Below are 19,853 nucleotides of genomic sequence, written 5' to 3' on the forward strand. Positions count from 1 at the left end.
GTGCAGGTAGCTTATATGGAGTAAGTGCAGGTAGCTTATATGAAGTAAGTGCAGGTAGCTTATATGAAGTAAGTGCAGGTAGCTTATATGAAGTAAGTGCAGGTAGCTTATATGAAGTAAGTGCAGGTAGCTTATATGAAGTAAGTGCAGGTAGCTTATATGATGTAAGTGCAGGTAGCTTATATGAAGTAAGTGCAGGTAGCTTATATGAAGTAAGTGCAGGTAGCTTATATGAAGTAAGTGCAGGTAGCTTATATGAAGTAAGTGCAGGTAGCTTATATGAAGTAAGTGCAGGTAGCTTATATGAAGTAAGTGCAGGTAGCTTATATGCAGTAAGTGCAGGTAGCTTATATGAAGTAAGTGCAGGTAGCTTATATGAAGTAAGTGCAGGTAGCTTATATGAAGTAAGTGCAGGTAGCTTATATGAAGTAAGTGCAGGTAGCTTATATGAAGTAAGTGCAGGTAGCTTATATGAAGTAAGTGCAGGTAGCTTATATGAAGTAAGTGCAGTTAGCTTATATGAAGTAAGTGCAGGTAGCTTATATGAAGTAAGTGCAGGTAGGTTATATGCAGTAAGTGCAGGTAGCTTATATGAAGTAAGTGCAGGTAGCTTATATGAAGTAAGTGCAGGTAGCTTATATGAAGTAAGTGCAGGTAGCTTATATGAAGTAAGTGCAGGTAGCTTATATGAAGTAAGTGCAGGTAGCTTATATGAAGTAAGTGCAGGTAGCTTATATGAAGTAAGTGCAGGTAGCTTATATGAAGTAAGTGCAGGTAGCTTATATGAAATAAGTGCAGGTAGCTTATATGGAGTAAGTGCAGGTAGCTTATATGAAGTAAGTGCAGGTAGCTTATATGAAGTAAGTGCAGGTAGCTTATATGAAGTAAGTGCAGGTAGCTTATATGAAGTAAGTGCAGGTAGCTTATATGAAGTAAGTGCAGGTAGCTTATATGAAGTAAGTGCAGGTAGCTTATATGAAGTAAGTGCAGTTAGCTTATATGAAGTAAGTGCAGGTAGCTTATATGAAGTAAGTGCAGGTAGCTTATATGAAGTAAGTGCAGGTAGCTTATATGAAGTAAATGCAGGTAGCTTATATGAAGTAAGTGCAGGTAGCTTATATGAAGTAAGTGCAGGTAGCTTATATGAAGTAAGTGCAGGTAGCTTATGTGAAGTAAGTGCAGGTAGCTTATATGAAGTAAGTTCAGGTAGCTTATATTAAGTAAGTGCAGGTAGCTAATTTGAAGTAAGTGCAGGTAGCTTATATGAAGTAAGTGCAGGTAGCTTATATGAAGTAAGTGCAGGTAGCTTATATGAAGTAAGTGCAGGTAGCTTATATGAAGTAAGTGCAGGTAGCTTATATGAAGCAAGTGCAGGTAGCTTATATGAAGTAAGTGCAGGTAGCTTATATGAAGTAAGTGCAGGTAGCTTATATGAAGTAAGTGCAGGTAGCTTATATGAAGTAAGTGCAGGTAGCTTATATGAAGTAAGTGCAGGTAGCTTATATGAAGTAAGTGCAGGTAGCTTATATGAAGTAAGTGCAGGTAGCTTATATGAAGTAAGTGCAGGCAGCTTATATGAAGTAAGTGCAGGTAGCTTATATGAAGTAAGTGCAGGTAGCTGATATGAAGTAATTGCAGGTAGCTGATATGAAGTAAGTGCAGGTAGCTAATATGAAGTAAGTGGAGGTATTATATGAAGTAAGTGCAGTTAGCTTATATGAAGTAAGTGCAGGTAGCTTATTGACGTAAATGCAGGTAGCTTGAGTGAAGGTAGCTTATATTCAAGTACTTTTTATTACAAAATTTAAACACCAATGGAAATTTTCAAAAAATGCTTTGCAACTATAGCTACTCATGAAACTTCAGGAATTTATAATATTGACAACTTTGTTTGAAACTATTTGAGTTTTGTATCATAGCGGCTAAAATGGTTACAGTGCTGTTCTATTGGTAGTTCTGGAACAAAGAAGTCCGTAATTTGTCGATGATTTGTTAAAGACTGCTATTGGGATGCCAAATAACTGAAAACATTAGGATTTAATTTTAATTTTTTTTTATGATTTTGGTTCCAGTGAAATTTGGTTCTTGAAATATTTACCGGTCAACTAAAAATCAATTGTTTGATTAAGTGAAAACTACTGGCCTATAAAGGTCAGAATTGATATCATAGAAGAGCTTGTCAAACTTGCTCAACTGTGTACGAGACTGTTATAATAAACCATTTTTATACGCTGAGATGGAACAATTTAATGTATTATTATTAAAAAAGAAATTTTGGTTGGAATATCCAAAAAATTATCTCACATGCAATCTGATGGATATGCACAAAATTTTCTATATTTTTTGCATTAATTTCTTAAAATAAAGAATGCCCCTTCCACATTTGAGCAAGTATCCGACAAGTTTTTCCATGATATCAATTTTCTCTTTCTATTGGCCAGCGAAGATTGACCAGAAATGTTTGACGTTGTCCTATAGGTCGCGTCCATTAAATAAACTTGGAGGTTCAGAACAATTAAAAGCTGTAAAAATCATTCAAATGCTTTCACAGTCAGCGCAAAGGTGTCGCATTTTGTAGAACGATAACCGATGAGTGCAGAACTTTACCTGCCGAACAGGACAGATTACATACCAATTCCCTTTTTCTTGAAGTCTGTTGTTTTATTGGTGATTTATTGGACTGTAACTGGCCAGATCATTAATGCAGCGTGTGTGGCACTCTTTTTCTTAGTAACTTCAATGTATTGTCTCTTCCACAGCTGAGCAAATTTCTGACAAGCTTTTCTTCAAATTCAATTTTGTTTTTCTATTGGTCAGTCGAAATTGACCCGAAATTTTTGACGTTGCCATATAGATCGCAGCCACTAAATAAAATGGCAGGTTCAGAAAAATCATTCAAATGCTTTCACAGTCAGCGCAAATATATCGCATTGTGCCGAACCATAAATGCTCTTTTTGAGTTAAGGAATAAGCCTTCCAAATCCTTCAATACTTGGTAAACAAGCCAGATAAAAAAATTAGATTGCATATCAATTCCACTTCTCATAACTTTTCTTGACTTTTGTTAAGGTTGCAATGGTGATTAATTGGATTGTGACTGGCGACATCATTAATGCAGCGTTAGTAGCATTCCTTTTTCAGACTAACTTCAATATACTAAATGATTTGGAAAATTTCAACAGATCAAATCTTCATAGAAAAAAACCTGAACCAAAATAAATTTCAAAATGATATAATAGATGAACTCAAGATAATAATCTTTAGACAATCAGCAATACTATTCACTCAAAGGCACTTATCACATAACTTTTTTTGTTTACAGCGGTTTCAACACCCAATCATTAATTATATAAAGGGTTACATTTATCTTGAACAATTGCCACAATCGATGATGCATGAGAGATTGGTGTATAGAAGTATGGAATCAAGTTTTTCAGAAGAAGCACTGATTTATGTATCATTGGCGTATCAGTGAATCAGTACTTATTCACGTGGAAATAATAAATAATAAGTACATATAAATAAACAACTGCACAAGATTTATATAAAAAGTGATAATAATGAAACTGCACTGCAGGTATTCTATAATCAATAAAAACAATCCATGACATCGAATATGAACATAGAAAATCAAGAAAATGTGACAGCATTGATCTCACCGAATCATTTTCTTATCAAATGGTTCTTTCATCACAATCGCGCATTCTAACAAAACTCAGATCCAAACAATCAAACGAATAATTTTGTTCACGTCAGTAGTTTCAACTCCCCAAATTCGTCGCTCAAGATATTCCAACCATATCCATTTCTTTTATTCGGCATGTTGAAACAAAACGGCAGAATAACCAAATCTTAAGCAGTATGCTTACTTTAGCATCGTCTTTATTGGCACTGGAACTTTTTCTTGAGTAGCAGGAAATTTCGAAAACAGGCACCAAAAAAAGTAAAAAAAAAACCCGGCTTCAAATGGAAAATTGCTCAGACAAAATTTCTATTCGATTCATCATGTGAGATATTTCCGATTACCTGACTCGTATTTATATATCGACCCCAACTTACACTCAACAACTATTGTTTTTAGGTTTGAAAATATATTTTAGCTTTTGGAACTAGAAAGGCACTGACGGTTAGTGAAATTTCCCAGTACTGCGTTTGACGTTTAGTGGTTTTTTGTGCATGGCAACAAAAACATCTTTATCCTTGAAGCTTCGAGTACTGGGGCGACGGCTGATGATTCGCCGCCACACCTGTCAGAATAATCGCCGGACCCTGTTGCGAGTTCCCAGATCTCTGTCTACCTCGACAGCATCCACAGCAATAACAGCAACAGCAACAAGCTCCAATAGACAGAAGGAGCAGTAAGCCGATAAAGATCACAGGTCCTCCAAAAGAGTACGAAAGAGTTTTGAAGCTCATCTCGAAGTAGTCTCCGAACTGACAACAAACGTTGGCAATCGGACAGCAGTAGTCGCCGTTCGCATCATCGTCTATGAGCCCGATCACCTGATTGGCCAGTGCAGGACAGTCCTCGTTTGATTGGCACGTGAGAACTTTGTTGAGTCCGTAGCCAGCAACATCAAAGACCTCTGCAAAACATGCCAAAGCATATAGCGAGTCTTATAGAATCAAATCACCGAACCGCATAGCTCTAAACTTTCTCAAATCATCTACTGTTTCCGAGACAGTTTCTTATATGTGCAAGTGTTGGAAGACTAATTTCAGAGTTAAAAAGCGCATAGAGACATCATTGAAAAGATCTATCTCAGATATCACGACAAAAAATGAATGTCAGATATCACGACAAAATGTTTGCAATTTTTAACATTCTTTTACGTTTGCTGCACTAAAAATAGCCATAGAAAAAAATAGTTCTCTATATAATAACCCTAATACCGCACATAAAATAGTTTCAGAACATTCTTAAGCCACAAACTTACAAAAACACTAAGTGTGAAAAAAACAATGCCAATAGCCGAGACCAATTATCCGCATTGAACTATAACAGCTATTACAAACAAATACAAACTCTATTTTCAGAAATAAATTAAACAGTTGAATTTTTCATAACGCGCTGATTTACGATCGCGAGGTTGAAGCGCATTGTTTCGGATTTGGCAAGCAATTAGAACAAAAGAAAAAGACCAAAACCCCACAACATTAACTAAAACTGAACTGAAATTGTAGTCCAAATTTCGCTGAAATACGTACGCCACGGTAACTTCTTTTAAAAAAGAATAAGTAAACCTGTTCAAGGACTTGAGTTCTAGACAATAATTGCTCTAAAATTTGACGATCTGCAATGCCCCAAAAATTTTTGAGCCAAAAAGTATGAGGCTCAAAAACACAAGACGCATAATTATGTTTGGAACTGTCGTGAAGAAACAAACAATTAAAAATTGTCACCTCAAGGCACCGGTAGGCTTATCTATGAAAAAAAAACTACGCAAATATCGTTCTAGTTAATGGCAAGAGCCAGAGAGTAAAAATGCGTTTGAAGAACAATGCAATTTCTTGGTCAAATTTCTCGTTCGAAGATGTAAATTTCTTTTAAAATTAAAATAACTTCATAACCGGTTGCAAATGGCTAAAAAATAACACTCCGTAATAACAACTAAAATGTAATTCTAATCAACCATCAATTAGAAAAAACTGCGGTAACCAACTTTATTACAAGAAAACTGATTAACTTTGGATCTTCCCTTCAGAAGTGGTGCATATTTAGCAAAGAAATAATTAAGTGAAAACATTTCATTGAGTGATTTCACTGTAAAGACCAATTTGAAAACGATTAATACAGTAACAATTGTCTTGTATGAAAATTGAGGCCTTTCGTGCAATACATTACTAGATGTATTCAGCTTCACTTTTCATCTTTTTCTTACACCATCAAATAATTACATCAATTAATAGGTGGATCAATTGAGTGTACGTCAATTTTTGTAACTGATGAAATGCGACATTAGTAGTATATCGTGAGCAAGAGTGGGGGGGGGGGGTAAAAAGACGTACCTATGTATAAAGATTACGTATAGCCCATATTCCCTCAAATCCCGAAGACGTACCTCACAGCATGATACCCAAGGTGTTCAAGCGAGGGGGATTAGCAAGTTAATCCCTTAATATTAAATTAGTAAGGTCATTCACTCATTCCCATATTGCACTTTAATAATGTAAATTTCCAAAGACGTACCTCACAGCATGACACCCAAGCTGTTCACACGAAGGATATTAGTAAGGCAATGTTTTATTACTAAATTAGACAGGATGACTCATTCACAGTTACGTACGACTTTTCAAAAATGTACCTCACAGCATGATACCCAAGCTTTTCACACGAAGGGGATTAACATGACAGTGACTTAACATCGAATCAGTAAGGTCATCGACCCCCTACCATAATAAACTTTAATAATGTAAATTTTCAAAAGTGAACCTAACAGCATGATACCCAAGCTTTTCATACGAAGGGGATTAACATGACAGTGACTTAACATCGAATCAGTAAGGTCATTGACCCCCTACCATATTAAACTTTAATAATGTAAATTTTCAAAAGTGAACCTCACAGCATGATACCCAAGCTGTTCACACGAAGGGGATTAGCTAGGTAATGTTTTAATATTAAATTAGATAGGATGACTCATTTACACTTATGTACAGCTTACGTGATTTTCAAAGACGTACATCACAGCATGATACCCAAGGTGTTCAAGCGAGGGGGATTAGCAAGTTAATCCCTTAATATTAAATTAGTAAGGTCATTCACTCATTCCCATATTGCACTTTAATAATGTAAATTTCCAAAGACGTACCTCACAGCATGACACCCAAGCTGTTCTCTCAAAGGGGATTAGCTAGGTAATGTTTAAATATTAAATTAGATAGGATGACTCATTTACACTTACGTACGGTTTACGTGATTTTCAAAAATGTACCTCACAGGATGATACCCAAGCTGCTCACACGAATGGGATTAGCAAGATAGTGTCTGAACAACAAATCAGTAAGGACATTGGCCCCTACCCTATTGCACTTTAATAATGTAAATTTCCAAAGACGTACCTCACAGCATGACACCCAAGGTGTTGAAGCGAGGGGGATTCGCAAGTTAATCCCTTAATATTAAATTAGTAAGGTCATTTACTCATTACCATATTGCACTTTAATAATGTCAATTTCCAAAGATGTGCCTCACAGCATGACAACCAAGCTGTTCTCACGAAAAGGATTAGCAAGATAATCCGTCAATAAGAAATCAGTAAGGTCATTTACCTTTTCTCGTACCACACTTTACTAATGTCAAATTCTAAAGACGTACCTCACAGCATGATACCCAAGCTGTTCACAAGAAAGGGATTAGCAAGATAATCCCTTAATAACAAAATGGGTCATTGACGCCCTTCCATATTACACTTTTATAATGTAAATTTCCGAAGACGTACCTCACAGCATGACATCCAAGCTGTTCACACGAAGGGGATTAGCTAGGTAATGTTTTAATATTAAATTAGATAGGATGACTCATTTACACTTATGTACAGCTTACGTGATTTTCAAAGACGTACATCACAGCATGATACCCAAGGTGTTCAAGCGAGGGGGATTAGCAAGTTAATCCCTTAATATTAAATTAGTAAGGTCATTCACTCATTCCCATATTGCACTTTAATAAAGTAAATTTCCAAAGACGTACCTCACAGCATGACACCCAAGCTGTTCTCTCAAAGGGGATTAGCTAGGTAATGTTTTAATATTAAATTAGATAGGATGACTCATTTACACTTACGTACGGTTCACGTGATTTTCAAAAATGTACCTCACAGGATGATACCCAAGCTGCTCGCACGAATGGGATTAGCAAGATAGTGTCTGAACAACAAATCAGTAAGGACATTGGCCCCCTACCCTATTGCACTTTAATAATGTAAATTTCCAAAGACGTACCTCACAGCATGACACCCAAGGTGTTGAAGCGAGGGGGATTCGCAAGTTAATCCCTTAATATTAAATTAGTAAGGTCATTTACTCATTACCATATTGCACTTTAATAATGTAAATTTCCGAAGACGTACCTCACAGCATGACATCCAAGCTGTTCACACGAAGGGGATTAGCTAGGTAATGTTTTAATATTAAATTAGATAGGATGACTCATTTACACTTATGTACAGCTTACGTGATTTTCAAAGACGTACATCACAGCATGATACCCAAGGTGTTCAAGCGAGGGGGATTAGCAAGTTAATCCCTTAATATTAAATTAGTAAGGTCATTCACTCATTCCCATATTGCACTTTAATAAAGTAAATTTCCAAAGACGTACCTCACAGCATGACACCCAAGCTGTTCTCTCAAAGGGGATTAGCTAGGTAATGTTTTAATATTAAATTAGATAGGATGACTCATTTACACTTACGTACGGTTTACGTGATTTTCAAAAATGTACCTCACAGGATGATACCCAAGCTGCTCGCACGAATGGGATTAGCAAGATAGTGTCTGAACAACAAATCAGTAAGGACATTGGCCCCCTACCCTATTGCACTTTAATAATGTAAATTTCCAAAGACGTACCTCACAGCATGACACCCAAGGTGTTGAGGCGAGGGGGATTCGCAAGTTAATCCCTTAATATTAAATTAGTAAGGTCATTTACTCATTACCATATTGCACTTTAATAATGTAAATTTCCAAAGATGTGCCTCACAGCATGACAACCAAGCTGTTCTCACGAAAAGGATTAGCAAGATAATCCATCAATAAGAAATCAGTAAGGTCATTTACCTTTTCTCGTACCACACTTTACTAATGTCAAATTCTAAAGACGTACCTCACAGCATGATACCCAAGCTGTTCACAAGAAAGGGATTAGCAAGATAATCCCTTAATAACAAAATGGGTCATTGACGCCCTTCCATATTACACTTTTATAATGTAAATTTCCGAAGACGTACCTCACAGCATGACATCCAAGCTGTTCACACGAAGAATATTAGTAAGGCAAGGTTTTTTTATTAAATTAGACAGGATGACTCATTCACAGTTACGTACAACTTTTCAAAAATGTACCTCACAGCATGATACCCAAGCTGTTCACACGATGGGGATTAGCAAGATAGTACCTTAACAACAAATCAGTAACGTCATTGACCCCCTACCATATTACACTTTAATAATGTCAATTTCCAAAGACGTACCTCACAGCATGATACCCACGCTGTTCGCACGAAGGGGATTTGCAAGAGAATCTCTTAGTAACAAAATAGTAAGGTCACTTACCTATTCCCATAATACACTTTACTAATGTAAAATTCAAAAGCTGTACCTCACTGCATGATACCAAGCTGTTCACAGGAAGGGGATTAACGAGATAATGCCTCAACATCAAATCTTTAAGGTCATTGACCCCCTACCAAATTACACTTAATATAAATTTTCAAAGATGTACCTCACAGCATGATACCCAAGCTGTTCATGCGAACAGAATTAGCAAGATAGTACTTTAATAATCATTTAGATGACTCATCGACAGTTAAATAGGGTTTACGTGAATTTCAAAGACGTACCTCACAGCATGATACCCCAGCTATTCACACGAAGGGGATTAGCAAAACAGGGGGGATAAAAAGATGTACCTATCTAAAAAGATTATGTATAGCCCATTTTCCCTCATATCCCAAAGACGTACCTTACAGCGTGATACCCACGCTGTTCACACGAGGGGGATTAGACAGATAATCCCTTAATATTAAATTAGTAAGGTAATTTACCCCTTCCCATATAAGACGTACCTCAGAGCATGATACTCAAGCTGTTCACACGAAAAATATCTTATTCTTGCTTAAAATACCCAATTCTTGCCAAAAATACTCTATCCTCGCTAAAAATACCCAATTCTTGAAAAAGGAAATTCTTACCAAAAAATTACCAATTCTTGGCAAAAAATACACAATTATTGCCAAAAAATACCCAATTATTGCCAAAAATGTCCAATTCTTGCCACAAATACCCAATACATGCTAAAAAATACCTACTTCTTGAAAACAATATTCTTGCTAAAAAATACCCAATTCTTGAGATAAACACCCAATTCTTGCCAAAAACATACCAATTCTTGGCAGAGAACACAATTCTTAGTGAAAAAACAAACAATTCTTACCAAAAATACCCAATTATTACTAAAAATTACCCAATTATTGCCAAAAATTACCCAATTCTTGCAGAAAATACCCAAATCTGACAAAATTTTTCCAAAACTTTACCAGAAATTACCCAATACTAAAAAAATAGCAATTTCTTACCAAAAAATACTTCATTTTTGCCAAAAAAAAACATTTTTTTAACAAAAAACCCAATTCTATTAAAAACTGTCCAATTGCTGCCACTTATAATTACCACAAAGTAGCTAAATCTTGTCAAAAATACTCAATTTTTACACGTTTTTTTAGTATTGTCGAAAAACAACCAAACTTTGTAAAGACTAACAAAAAGTTTTCAAATATTTATCGAAAATATATCAAAAATTAAACAACTTAACATCATCATCTATATTTATTTTATTTCTATCTGACAATCCATTTAATTAGTGATCTTTCAAACATCAATTTTGACATCTTCTTTTGTAAAGGCGAATCTTCTCAGGTGATCGATAGAGGTTTTTTTAGTACAACTTCATCGAACTTTTCACTATCGTTAGAAATAAGTCATTAAATGTATCAATTAAATCATAGTACCATAAAAATTACGTCCTACTATCTTCGCAATTACGGACAAATAGATGATTTCATAATTGCATGGGGCCACTGTCCTCTTTAGAACAAAATTAAGATCAATTACGTCTTAGGATTGGAACAATTACCGAATTACAGAAACCTAGATATTCTATGTGGTCATTGAACTCATGTGAACAAAGTCTATACCATACTACTTACGATATGATGATTCATACTTTATCTAAGCATGCACAACTCACGTGATTGAGGTCTTACTCATAGTACCGTAATAATTACGTCACTATTGCGTCATAATGATGTCATCGTTATCATAGTGTACAAACAAAAGTTCAACTCATTTTACTTCTTTTCCTTCTCTTCAACAATTTAACTATAACTAGCTTTTGTTCTTTTCTTGAGACAATTTGAAGCGCTTTTTGTTACCAGCCTAAATTGACAACTATAAACACTTCAGCGAAGATTCTTCATCTCTAGGACCTCTTCCTATTTCCCATTCCAAGTAAGTCTGTTCTGTTATAAAATATGAGAACAAACCATAAAAAGCTAATAAATGGCTATTATAATCATGGTACTCATTCGCAAATAGCATAGGAATGCTTCAGAGAGAAATATTTAGCGATTATGGTTATAGGGGCAATTTGGCTTTAAATTTAGTTCATTCAGGATTTCAACCGTCTTGAACCAAACAAAGGCTGGAATGATGAATATCAAATCTGTGAAATTGAACGAAAATCTCAAGGTCCACTTCCTCTTCCCCGACTTCAATGATGATGTAACAAATAAAAAAGAAGAAAAACGTGCTTCGGATGGGTAGGTGATCCTCCATTCTCAATTCCGAGGCAGCTTCTGGTCTTCATTGTGGTTTTTGTAAAAGTCTACGGTTGTCTGTTTGTATGGTACAGAGACTTCAGGCAAATTCTCGATAGCAACAATGAAGACCAGAAGCTGCCTCGGAATTGAGAATGGAGGATCAGCAACCCATCCGAAGCACGTTTTTCTCTCTTTTATAATTGCTACATCATCATTGAAGTCGGGGAAGAAGAAGTGGACCTTGAGATTTTCGTTCAATTTCACAGATTTGATATTCATCATTCCAGCCTTTGTTTGGTTCAAGACGGTTGAAATCCTAAATGAATTAAAGTTAAAGCAATATTGCTCCTATAACCATAATCGCTAAATCTTTCTCTCTGAAGCATTCCTATGCTATTTGCGAGTGAGTACCATGATTATAATAGACATTTATTCGCTTCTTATGGTTTGTTCTCATATTTTATAACAGAACAGACTTACTTGGAATAGGAAATAGGAAGAGGTCCTAGAGATGAAGAATCTTCGCTGAAGAGTTTATAGTTGTCAACTTAGGCTGGTAACAAAAAGCGCTTCAAATTGTTTCAAGAAAAGAACAAAAGCTAGTTATAGATAAGTTGTTGAAGAGAAGGAAAAGAAGTAAAATGAGTTGTACTTTTGTTTGTACACTATGATAAAGATGACATCATTATGACGCAATAGTCACGTAATTATTACGGTACTATGAGTAAGACCTCAATCACGTGAGTTGTGCATGCTTAGATAAAGTATGAAAAATCATATCGTAAGTAGTATGGTATAGACTTTGTTCACATGAGTTCAATGACCACATAGAATATCTAGGTTTCTGCAATTCGGTAATTGTTCCAATCCTAAGACATAATTGATCTTAATTTTGTTCTAAAGAGGACAGTGGCCCCCATGCAATTATGAAATCATCTATTTGTCCGTAATTGCGAAGATAGTAGGACGTAATTTTTATGGTACCATGATTTAATTGATACATTTTATGACTTATTTCTAACGATAGTGAAAAGTTCGATGAAGTTGTACTCAAAAAACCTGTATCGATCACCTGAGAAGATTCGCCTTTACAAAAGAAGATGTCAAAATTGATGTTTGAAAGATTACTAAATAAATGGATTGTCAGATAGAAATTAAATAAATACAGATGATAATGTTAAGTTGTCTAATTTTTGATATATTTTCGATAAATATTTGAAAACATTTTGTTAGTCTTTACAAAGTTTGGTTGTTTTTCGACAATACTAAAAAACGTGTAAAAATTGAGTATTTTGACAAGATTTAGCTACTTAGTGGTAATTATAAAAGGCAGCAATTGGACAGTTTTTAATAGAATTGGGTTTTTTGTTAGAAAATATGTTTTTCTGTGGCAAGAATGAAGTATTTTTTGGTAAGAAATAGCCATTTTTAAGTATTGGGTAGTTTCTGGTAAAATTTGGGAAAAATTTCGTCAGACTTGGGTATTTTCTGCAAGAATTGGGTAATTTTTGGCAATAATTGGGTAATTTTTAGTAATAATTGGGTATTTTTGGTAATAATTGGGTATTTTTGGTAAGAATTGGTGGTTTTTTCACCAAGAATTGTGTGTTTTCTGCCAAGAATTGGTATGTTCTTGGCAAGAATTGGTTGTTTATTTCAAGAATTGGGTATTTTTTAGCAAGAATTGTTTTTTTTCAAGCAATAGGTATTTTTTTAGCATGAATTGGGTATTTGTGGCAAGAATTGGACATTTTTGGCAATAATTGGGTATTTTTTTGGCAATAATTGTGTATTTTTTGCCAATAATTGGTAATTTTTGGTAAGAATTTTTTGTCAAGAATTGGGTATTTTTAGCGAGGATGGGGTATTTTTGGCAAGAATTGGGTATTTTAAGCAAGAATGTGATATTTTCGTGAGAACAGCTTGGGTATCATGCTCTGAGGTACGTCTTTTATGGGAAGGGGTAAATTACCTTACTAATTTAATATTAAGGAATTATCTGACTAATCCCCCTCGTGTGAACAGCGTGGGTATCACGCTGTGAGGTACGTCTTTGGGATATGAGGGAAAATGGGCTATACGTAATCTTTATAGATAGGCACATCTTTTTATCGCCCCTGTCTTGCTAATCCCCTTCGTGTGAATAGCTGGGGTATCATGCTGTGAGGTACGTCATTGAAATTCACGTAAACCCTACTTAACTGTCGATGAGTCATCTAAATGATTATTAAAGTACTATATTTGCTAATTCTTTTCGCATGAACAGCTTCGGTATCATGCTGTGAAGTACATCTTTGAAAATTTATATTATTAAAGTGTAATTTGGTAGGGGGTCAGTGACCTTACAGATTTGATGTTAAGGCATTATCACGTTAATCCCCTTCCTGTGAACATCTTGGTATTATGCAGTGAGGTACAGCTTTTGAATTTTGCATTAGTAAAGTGTAATATGGGAATGGGTAAGTGACCTTACTACTTTGTTACTAAGAGATTCTCTTGCAAATCTCCTTCGTGCGAACAGCGTGGGTATCATGCTGTGACGTACGTCTTTGGAAATTGACATTATTAAAGTGTAATATGGTAGGGGGTCAATGACCTTACTAATCTGTTGTTAAGGTACTATCTTGCTAATCCCCATCGTGTGAACAGCTTGGGTATCATTCTGTGAGGTACATTTTTGAAAAATTCGACATTGGTCTAGAGAAGACTCATTATACTGGTATTTCCGGTCCAGTAAGTCAATAACTCATTCACCAATTACTCTGGGTTGGCAATAAAATTACTCTGGGGCTCGAAAGAAAACAAACACTTTAATTGAAACTATATGCTATGTAAATCTCCACTTAACAATGTCAGAAGCTATTTGATTTAGAATTAGTTATATCCAATTTTTTGCCGGCATCAGCTGGCATAATTAGAAAACTGTCTTTTTTGTTCAAAATTATTTCAAACCTTTAAGATTCAAAAAAACGCATCATCTACAACTTGACCAGGTTTAATTAAACTTAATGACCAGATTTAAATGGCATATAGTTTCAATTAAAAGGTTTTCTTTCGAATACCAGCCCAGAGTCATTGGTGAATGAGTTATTGGCTTCCTTGACCGGAATAACCAGTACAATGAGTCTTCTCTTGACCAATGTCAGTGGTATATCGTGAGCAAGAGTGGGGGGGGGGGTAAAAAGACGTACCTATGTATAAAGATTACGTATAGCCCATATTCCCTCAAATTCCAAAGACGTACCTCACAGCAAGATACCCAAGGTGTTCAAGCGAGGGGGATTAGCAAGTTAATCCCTTAATGTTAAAATAGTAAGGTAGTTCACTCATTCCCATATTGCACTTTAATAATGTAAATTTCCAAAGAAGTACCTCACAGCTGTTCACACGAAGGAGATTAGCAAAATAATCCCTTAATATCAAAATGGGTCACTGACGCCTTTCCATATTACACTTTAATAATGTAAATTTCCAAAAACGTACCTCACAGCATGATACCCAAGCTGTTCACACGAAGGGGATTAGCAAAATAATCCCGTAATAACAAAATGGGTCATTGACGCCCTTCCATATTACACTTTAATAATGTAAATTTCCAAAAACGTACCTCACAGCATGATACCCAAGCTTTTCACACGAAGGAGATTAACATGACAGTGATTTAACCTCGAATCAGAAAGGTCATTGACCCCGGTACCATATTAAACTTTAATAATGTAAATTTTCAAAAGTGAACCTAACAGCATGATACCCAAGCTTTTCACACGAAGGGGATTAACATGACAGTGACTTAACATCGAATCAGTAAGCTCATTGACCCCCTACCATATTAAACTTTAATAATGTAAATTTTCAAAAGTGAACCTCACAGCATGATACCCAAGCCGTTCACACGAAGGGGACTAGCTAGGTAATGTTTTAATATTAAATTAGATAGGATGACTCATTTACACTTATGTACAGCTTACGCGATTTTCAAAGACGTACCTCACAGCATGATACCCAAGGGGTTCAAGCGAGGGGGATTAGCAAGTTAATCCCTTAATATTAAATTAGTGAGGTCATTCACTCACTCCCATATTGCACTTTAATAATGTAAATTTCCAAAGACGTACCTCACAGCATGACACCCAATCTGTTCTCTCAAAGGGGATTAGCTAGGTAATGTTTTAATATTAAATTAGATAGGATGACTGATTTACAATTACGTACGGTTTAGGTGATTTTCAAAAATGTACCTCAAAGCATGACACCCAAGCTGTTCACACGAAGGGGATTAGCAAGATAGTGTCTGAACAACAAATCAGTAAGGACATTGACCCCCTACCATATTGCACTTTAATAATGTAAATTTCCAAAGACGTACCTCACAGCATGACACCCAAGGTGTTCAAGCGAGGGGGATTAGCAAGTTAATCCCTTAATATTAAATTAGTAAGGTCATTTACTCATTCCCATATTGCACTTTAATAATGTAAATTTCCAAAGATGTGCCTCACAGCATGACACCCAAGCTGTTCTCACGAAAAGGATTAGCAAGATAATCCGTCAATAAGAAATCAGTAAGGTCATTTACCTTTTCTCATACTACACTTTACTAATGTCAACTTCCAAAGAAGTACCTCACAGCATGATACCCAAGCTGTTCACACGAAGGGGATAAGCAAAATAATCCCTTAATAACAAAATGGGTCATTGACGCCCTTCCATATTACACTTTAATAATGTAAATTTTCCAAAGGCGTACCTCACAGCATGACACCCAAGCTGTTCACACGAAGGATATTAGTAAGGCAATGTTTTAATATTAAATTAGACAGGATGACTCATTCACAGTTGCGTACGACTTTTCAATTATGTATCTCACAGCATGATACCCAAGCTGTTCACACGATGGGGATTAGCAGGATAACACCTTAACAACAAATCAGTGAGGTCATTGACCCCCTACCATATTACACTTTAATAATGTCAATTTCCAAAGACGTACCTCACAGCATGATACCCACGCTGTTTGCATGAAGGAGATTTGCAAGAGAATCTCTTAGTAACAAAATAGTAAGGTCACTTACCCATTCCCAAATTACACTTTACTAATGTAAAATTCAAAAGCTGTACCTCACTGCATGATACCAAGCTGTTCGCAGGAAGGGGATTAAAGAGATAATACCTTAACATCAAATCTGTAAGGTCATTGACCCCCTACCAAATTACACTTAATAATATAAATTTTCAAAGATGTACCTCACAGCATGATACCCAAGCTGTTCATGCGAACAGAATTAGCAAGATAGTACTTTAATAATCATTTAGATGACTCATCGACAGTTAAATAGGGTTTACGTGAATTTCAAAGACGTACCTCACAGCATGATACCCCAGCTATTCACACGAAGGGGATTAGCAAAACAGGGGGGGATAAAAAGATGTACCTATCTATAAAGATTATGTATAGCCCATTTTCCCTCATATCCCAAAGACGTACTTTACAGCGTGATACCCACGCTGTTCACACGAGGGGGATTAGTCAGATAATCCCTTAATATTAAATTAGTAAGCTAATTTACCCCTTCCCATAAAAGACGTACCTCAGAGCATGACACTCAAGCTGTTCACACGAAAAATATCACATTCTTGCTTAAAATACCCAATTCTTGCCAAAAATACCCCATCCTCGCTAAAACACCCAATTCTTGAAAAAAGAAAATCTTACCAAAAAATTACCAATTCTTGGCAAAAAATACACAATTATTGCCAAAAAATACCCAATTATTGCCAAAAATGTCCAATTCGTGCCACAAAAGCCAATTCATGCAAAAAAATACCTATTTCTTGAAAAAAACACAATTCTTGTTAAAAAAAACCCAATTCTTGAAATAAACACCCAATTCTTGCCAAAAACATACCAATTCTTGTCAGAAAACACACAATTCGTGGTGAAAAAACAACCAATTCTTACCAAAAATACCCAATTATTACCAAAAATACACAATTATTACTAAAAATTACCCAATTAATGCCAAAAATTACCTAATTCTTGAAGAAAATACCCAATCTGACAAAATTTTTCCAAAACTTTACCAGAAACTACCCAATACTAAAAAAATAGCAATTTCTTACCAAAAAATACTTCATTTTTGCCACAACAAAAACATATTTTCTAACAAAAAACCCAATTCTATTAAAAACTGTCCAATTGCTGCCACTTATAATTACCACAAAGTAGCTAAATCTTGTCAAAATTACTCAATTTTTACACGTTTTTTTAGTATTGTCGAAAAACAACCAAATTTTGTAGAGAATAACAAAATGTTTTCAAATATTTATCGAAAATATATCAAAAATTAGACAACTTAACATCATCATCTGTATTTATTTAATTTCTATCTGACAATCCATTTATTTAGTGATCTTTCAAACATCAATTTTGACATCTTCTTTTGTAAAGGCGAATCTTCTCAGGTGATCGATAGAGGTTTTTTGAGTACAACTTCATCGAACTTTTCACTATCGTTAGAAATAAGTCATAAAATGTATCAATTAAATCATAGTACCATAAATATTACGTCCTACTATCTTCGCAATTACGGACAAATAGATGATTTCATAATTGCATGGGGGGCACTGTCCTCTTTAGAACAAAATTAAGATCAATTACGTCTTAGGATTGGAAAAATTACCGAATTACAGAAACCTAGATATTCTATGTGGTCATTGAACTCATGTGAACAAAGTCTATACCATACTACTTACGATATGATGATTCATACTTCATCTAAGCATGCACAACTCACGTGATTGAGGTCTTACTCATAGTACCGTAATAACTACGTCACTATTGCGTCATAATGATGTCATCTTTATCATAGTGTACAAACAAAAGTACAACTCATTTTACTTCTTTTCCTTCTCTTCAACAATTTAACTATAACTAGCTTTTGTTCTTTTCTTGAGACAATTTGAAGCGCTTTTTGTTACCAGCCTACGTTGACAATTATAAACTCTTCAGCGAAGATTCTTCATCTCTAGGACATCTTCCTATTTCCCATTCCAAGTAAGTCTGTTCTGTTATAAAATATGAGAACAAACCATAAAAAGCGAATAAATGGCTATTATAATCATGGTACTCATTCGCAAATAGCATAAGAATGCTTCAGAGAGAAATATTTAGCGATTATGGTCATAGGGGCAATTTTGCTTTAACTTTAGTTCATTTAGGATTTCAGCCGTTTTGAACCAAACAAAGGCTGGAATGATGAATATCAAATCTGTGAAATTGAACGAAAATCTCAAGGTCCACTTCTTCTTCCCGGACTTCAATGATGATGTAGCAATTATAAAAGAGAAAAACGTGCTTCGGATGGGTAGCTGATCCTCCATTCTCAATTCCGAGGCAGCTTCTGGTCTTCATTCTGGTTTTTGTAAAAGTCTACGGTTGTCTGTTTGTATGGTACAGAGACTTCAGGCAAATTCTCGATAGCAACAAGGAAGACCAGAAGCTGCCTCGGAATTGAGAATGGGGGATCAGCTACCCATCCGAAGCACGTTTTTCTCTCTTTTATAATTGCTACATCATCATTGAAGTCGGGGAAGAAAAAGTGGACCTTGAGATTTTCGTTCAATTTCACAGATTTGATATTCATCATTCCAGCCTTTGTTTGGTTCAAGACGGTTGAAATCCTAAATGAACTAAAGTTAAAGCAAAAATTGCCCCTATAACCATAATCGCTAAATCTTTCTCTCTGAAGCATTCCTATGCTATATGCGAATGAGTACCATAATTATAATAGCCATTTATTCGCTTTTTATGGTTTGTTCTCATATTTTATAACAGAACAGACTTACTTGGAATGGGAATTAGGAAGAGGTCCTAGAGATGAAGAATCTTCGCTGAAGAGTTTATAATTGTCAACGTAGGCTGGTAACAAAATGCGCTTCAAATTGTCTCAAGAAAAGAACAAAAGCTAGTTATAGTTAAGTTGTTGAAGATAAGGAAAAGAAGTAAAATGAGTTGTACTTTTGTTTGTACACTATGATAAAGATGACATCATTATGACGCAATAGTGACGTAATTATTACGGTACTATGAGTAAGACCTCAATCACGTGAGTTGTGCATGCTTAGATAAAGTATGAATCATCATATCGTAAGTAGTATGGTATAGACTTTGTTCACATGAGTTCAATGACCACATAGAATATCTAGGTTTCTGTAATTCGGTAATTGTTCCAATCCTAAGACGTAATTGATCTTAATTTTGTTCTAAAGAGGGCAGTGGCCCCCATGCAATTATGAAATCATCTATTTGTC

At 35.3% G+C, this 19,853-nt stretch overlaps 1 protein-coding gene across 1 annotated transcript in view; it reads right to left on the minus strand.

Annotated features, from left to right (window-relative positions):
- Positions 1–3,204: 3,204 nt before the first annotated feature.
- The window catches only part of LOC142345817 (uncharacterized), a 56,318-nt gene continuing 39,669 nt past the window's right edge, over positions 3,205–19,853 (minus strand). Inside the window, exon 3 of the mRNA XM_075398201.1 lies at positions 3,205–4,586. Coding sequence (XP_075254316.1) covers positions 4,195–4,586 — 392 coding nt within the window. The 3' untranslated portion in view covers positions 3,205–4,194. The remainder of the gene's footprint in view (positions 4,587–19,853) is intronic.

The sequence above is a fragment of the Convolutriloba macropyga genome, chromosome 1, assembly GCF_964194025.1.
Source record: "Convolutriloba macropyga chromosome 1, txConMacr16.3, whole genome shotgun sequence".
Classification (NCBI taxonomy): domain Eukaryota; kingdom Metazoa; phylum Xenacoelomorpha; order Acoela; family Convolutidae; genus Convolutriloba; species Convolutriloba macropyga.